The 4,905-nt window shown below is 31.5% G+C and overlaps 2 protein-coding genes across 3 annotated transcripts in view; both read right to left on the bottom strand.

Moving 5' to 3' along the window:
* The window catches only part of LOC108972035 (bromodomain-containing protein DDB_G0278469), a 9,943-nt gene extending 7,364 nt beyond the window's left edge, over nt 1-2,579 (bottom strand). Inside the window, exon 1 of one of the 2 annotated variants that reach the window (XM_018938463.1) lies at nt 2,363-2,579. The gene's annotated coding sequence lies outside the window, so the exon portion shown is untranslated. The remainder of the gene's footprint in view (nt 1-2,362) is intronic. The other variant, XM_018938462.1, reaches the window with a different exon arrangement.
* Nucleotides 2,580-4,299: 1,720 nt separating this feature from the next.
* The window catches only part of LOC108972037 (protein eiger), a gene marked incomplete in the record, with an annotated part of 7,298 nt that continues 6,692 nt past the window's right edge, over nt 4,300-4,905 (bottom strand). Inside the window, 1 exon segment of the mRNA XM_018938464.1 lies at nt 4,300-4,797. Coding sequence (XP_018794009.1) covers nt 4,427-4,797 — 371 coding nt within the window.

Below are 4,905 nucleotides of genomic sequence, written 5' to 3'. Positions count from 1 at the left end.
TGACTCTTTTAGTTTTAGGACTTACAAACAACCGTTATGTGAACAAAACTATAATACTCTCTTTAGCAACTTTGTTGCGAGAGTATAAAAATGTTCATGACAAACTTGTAGAAAATTTTGTTTGCTACAAAAAAGGTTCGAGGCAAAAACGCTCATATAAAATTTTACCTAAAGGTAGGCGGAGTCACGCCCATTGTCTAATTTTTATACCGATTCCTATGAAGCCTCAGGTCTCATCTTAGAAATTTATTGCCTCTTACCTAAAGTTATCACACTTGTATCAGTTTTCCACATAAACTTTGTATGATTATGATCCGACTTCACCTATTTTCACGCTCTCGGGGAAGAGCCGGTAGGAAGAAATAATACAGTGAATAGGGTATATTAAGTTTGTCACAAAGTTTGTAACACTCTGAAGAAAGCGTTGGAGACCCTATAAAGAACATATATAAATGGCCGGCGTAACGAGCTCCGCAGAAGGAGCCTATTTTGAAAGTTTTTAAAGAATTGTAACGATTGGTTCAATAAATTTTTTTTAAATATTTTTTTAGATTTTTTGTATGTATATAAAAATAATCTATTTCGCTAAGGGAGTCTTTAATATTTTCAATATAAAGTACCAATAATAATTAATAAAAATTGGTATGAATTTTGAAAAAAACAACATTTGGATACATATATGTATAATAGATACTTAGGTATATTACTGTTGATTGCCGCATTCCTCTATTCAATATCTTATTATATAGTACACGCGCTAAGTTACCACCAGCCATCACGTTTGACGTTACTTCGGAATCTCACTAATTAAATTCCTTTGAATTCTTTATGGGAAATGTACATATGTACGTGCAAGTATGGTTTGTGCATAGTTTACATTGTTGTATATACATACGTAGGCATATATACGTTTATTGGCATTAAATGGAAGGATTTCCTCAGATTTTAACAAAAGTTAAAATATCTACCTACATATATTAATTTAAATCATAACTTAACTTTTGGTGCCGGCTTTTGCAGAAGGGGAAAGGCGATATCCATATTATAGACGAATATAGTATGCTAGACAATATTTTCTACGTAACTTTATAAAGATAACTGCCCGACATATTCGATATAAAACGTCCTAGTTTATGAAAATCCTTGTATGTAGTTTATTACACGATTATACGTCTGAAATTCCATAATATACACATCTCACAGATTGACCATTAGTTTCGGTGAAAAGTCAGTCATATATAGTGGAATAAACATAAACGATGTCTGGCGGCTTGAACAGTTGTAATCGGAACAATTTTTGAACGTAAGATGGCATGCCCAGGGATACTATTTGTATAAAGTCCTATTCCACTAACTTCATTGATGCTTGATATCTGTGAAGCGTGGTTGTAGTCCTATTTCATTCAAATTGAATCACAACACATTATTCACCGAATTTTGTTCCTGGCATACACACATGTATGTAAGATTTCACTTACAGGTGCACTAAATACCATCTTTTCTATAAATTTTAAGACTTCAGTCGTATTATTTTAGTGAGTTTTCCCGGTTTTAGTAGTATTCAATATAATCCTTTTATGGGGAGTAGGCGTTATTTTCACATATTCTCACTGTGTAACATGGGATGCTAGAAAGACGGGTTCTCTGCAAGTTTGGTTTAGCTTAAGCGGTTTGTGAGTTATATATATATATGTTTGACATTTTACTCCTTATGGTGTTTCCCTAATCTTGATTCCTACAAGTTGTGAAAGTATGAAATGGTTGCAGTTGAACTTAGCTCTGCTTTACTTTTAGTATAAACAAAAATGGTATTGAGGAGGTGTTTGTACACTCTACACATATTGCACTTTTTTCTTGTACTTTTCATAAATATATATACATATGCACCTAAATACATTCTTACATATGTGAAAATAATTTAAAAATTTAAAATCTTTATATTTTAGACAAACTCTTTTTACTACTAACCGGAAAACGTTACAAACAAACTATTCATATATGCATGTATGTACGCATATATGCGCATATATGTACATATGTATACACTTTTTTATTAGACGTAGGCACTTTGTATCCAAAGTGTATTACATACACACGTACGTATGTATATTGTGTGTATTACCTAAACTTTGTTAAACATTTTGTATGAGTATAATATGTACACAAATATGTACATCTCTCAAACATACACTCGTTAAACGGTTATACAAACTATAACATTTGATTGATTTCTTAATATTTCGATTTATGTGATATAAAATACTTCGCAAAAATATTAATCAGCGTGTTATCATGATGAAAAGCATTTCGCAAATGTTGCATTTTAATAAGGCAAAAAAATATTACTCAATAATTTACTCACCCAATATAAACAATATCCTGCAAATTGTATCACTTTTTTATTTATTTTGTTCACCTTTATGAGAAATGGGAGTATACGTCAGCAGTCACAATTAGTCAATATCCTTACTGCTCACATTCTAAAGTGGTATTCGTCTTCGTAGATACCGCATTTTATAGCTAGTCAAGTATAATTATAAATACATATATATTCACTTCTAATTCTCGTCGTACAGAGCCTCGTGAAAGCTCAATCACTCGTTAGTGCTTTCGATTCATTATTACGGCGCTTTTGTATATCGACTATCAGCTGTTCTCTTTTTATTTTGATTTTTTTCCATACCAATCATTGTAAAAAAATTACACATACATACAAGGTCTAATCAAAAGGAAGTATACTAATCCCGTACACCAAATTAATTGATTTGTTTAACAGATGTTTTGGTGTATTATCCTACAAAAGATGTCGAGATTTTGGGAGGGTTATAAAAGATTTGTTTCACAACTGCGAGTAGGTGCTAGCTATCAGGATGAACAAGAAAGCAAGTTACTCTCACAAAGAGCGAAATAACGAAACGGTAAAGAAACATTAAACTAGCAGAAGCTATCGAATTTAACAAGAAAAATCAAAATGTTGTGTTTTTATCACATCATGTCAACGCTTAAAAATTAATCAATATAATTTTAGTTTTCACAATACGAAACCATTAAAATCAAAGCAAACGCGTGTGAAATATTGGCCGGCAGCAGCTTTTTTCTGCTAATAGAAATTTCACCAGCAGAAATCAAGAGCTCTCCCTGATTCTTACGATTTCAACTTGTGCTCTCTTTTGGCTTAAGAGACGCTTTTCCAGCGGAAATTTCACTAGTACAAACTAGTAATATTAGCAGTTAAGAGACCACTAGCTACTCCACCGCTTTTTCTGATTAAGAAATGATTGGGAGGAAATTGAATATATAAATTATGATAGTAAAGTTGCATGAATCCGACTACTTTTGTATTTTGCCAAGATTTCATGTACGTATGTTGACATTCCACTTGAGTTTAATGAATATACCTTTTTTTTACATAAAGGTATTTTTACCTCCTTATATTTAAGGAATAGAACAGGAATAAGAATTTTGCGAAATTACAAAAAAACACACGTACTTTCCATTGAATGATCATAATATCATCTTCATATTTTTAAATAACCTAAAAATTCTCGGCGATCTTCGCAACACCAGAACAAAACGAAAGATGGGTTAGCTTGCACACCGAAGAGGTTTTCAATTTGAGTTTGAGTTATACATTGCCCAAATAGGCAACCAGTTAGAGAGACCAACTAAGATAAAATGCTTACAATGCAACAAGTTAATAACATTGCTTGAGAATTAATAAATTCACCAGTGACACGCTTATATAAACACGTACTACAGCTATACCTGTACCATCTAAAATCTTGAAGTTTTTGTCACATCCTTGGTCGTTAAACGTATGTATGTGTAAACTGAGACGAACAATTTCCAAACGAGCAAAAGCTCACACGTAGAAATCATCCGTATATTTTATAATTTCCCGAAAGCTATGCATATGTCCTGCGCAATTGCCGTGCGACGTCTTTCATTGTTGTATGTACATACTTACATAAGTGTATATAACATGTGAAATTATGTGTAGACACATACGAGTATTCGTATTTTTAGAGTAAGAGAATTGCTTCTTACTTAGTCATTTCAGAGACACCTGTTACGTGCAAATTTTTGCAATCAGAAATTTGTAATCATTTAAGTTTGACAATTAATTTGTTACTTTTGAGGTTATTTTTATAATATTAAGAATGAATATTTGAAGCTAATATTTTTCAAACCTAAAACTATTTCCATATATATATGTATGTACCGATGTATATGTAACAATTTAAGAGCCAAATTCAAGAAAAATTAGCTATAAGTAAGTACATATACAATATATATATATATTTTTTTTTAATATATATTTATTCGCAATCTATCAAATCACAATGAGCAAATTTTTTAAATACATTAATAGTGACAGGATTGAGTGTTCTCCATTGAGACATATATATGTATGTAACCTTATTTTTTATATTTTTATTAACCCAAAATAGCTCCGATTATTGGACTCCTTTAAAATAGCATTTCTATCACTATGAAAATCACGTAAATGAATTGTTTCATGTTCTTTCAGGTAGATAAGTCCGCTAGTGTGGCAAGTATGAATCTTGTGTGGCATGTTCGTTGGTACAGTATTTAAACATTGAAGAAATGGCTTATGACCATGAAATATCACAAATCCATTCTGATCATGAGTATTGTTGTAACAAACCTGCGCGTATACATAATAAAGGCCCGTTTCATATACTGTTAATACGCCATTTTCCACTTTGAAATACTTATCGACGTCAATTTCATTTGGCCAACTGGGATGACCAATATACATATCGCCGGAAAATGCTATTAAACACAAATAAAGCAATGATTAAAATTACATATTTTGCTTTAAATACTGGAGACTTATAAAAAATCTACGCAACAGGATACGAGACCATAAGAAATTTTTAT

The sequence above is a fragment of the Bactrocera latifrons genome, unplaced genomic scaffold (genome assembly GCF_001853355.1).
Source record: "Bactrocera latifrons isolate USDA-ARS-PBARC rearing strain unplaced genomic scaffold, ASM185335v1 scaffold_373, whole genome shotgun sequence".
Classification (NCBI taxonomy): Eukaryota; Metazoa; Arthropoda; class Insecta; order Diptera; family Tephritidae; genus Bactrocera; species Bactrocera latifrons.
The sequence above is the reverse complement of the archived record's forward strand: the minus strand, read 5'-3'. Positions and strand labels throughout refer to the sequence as shown.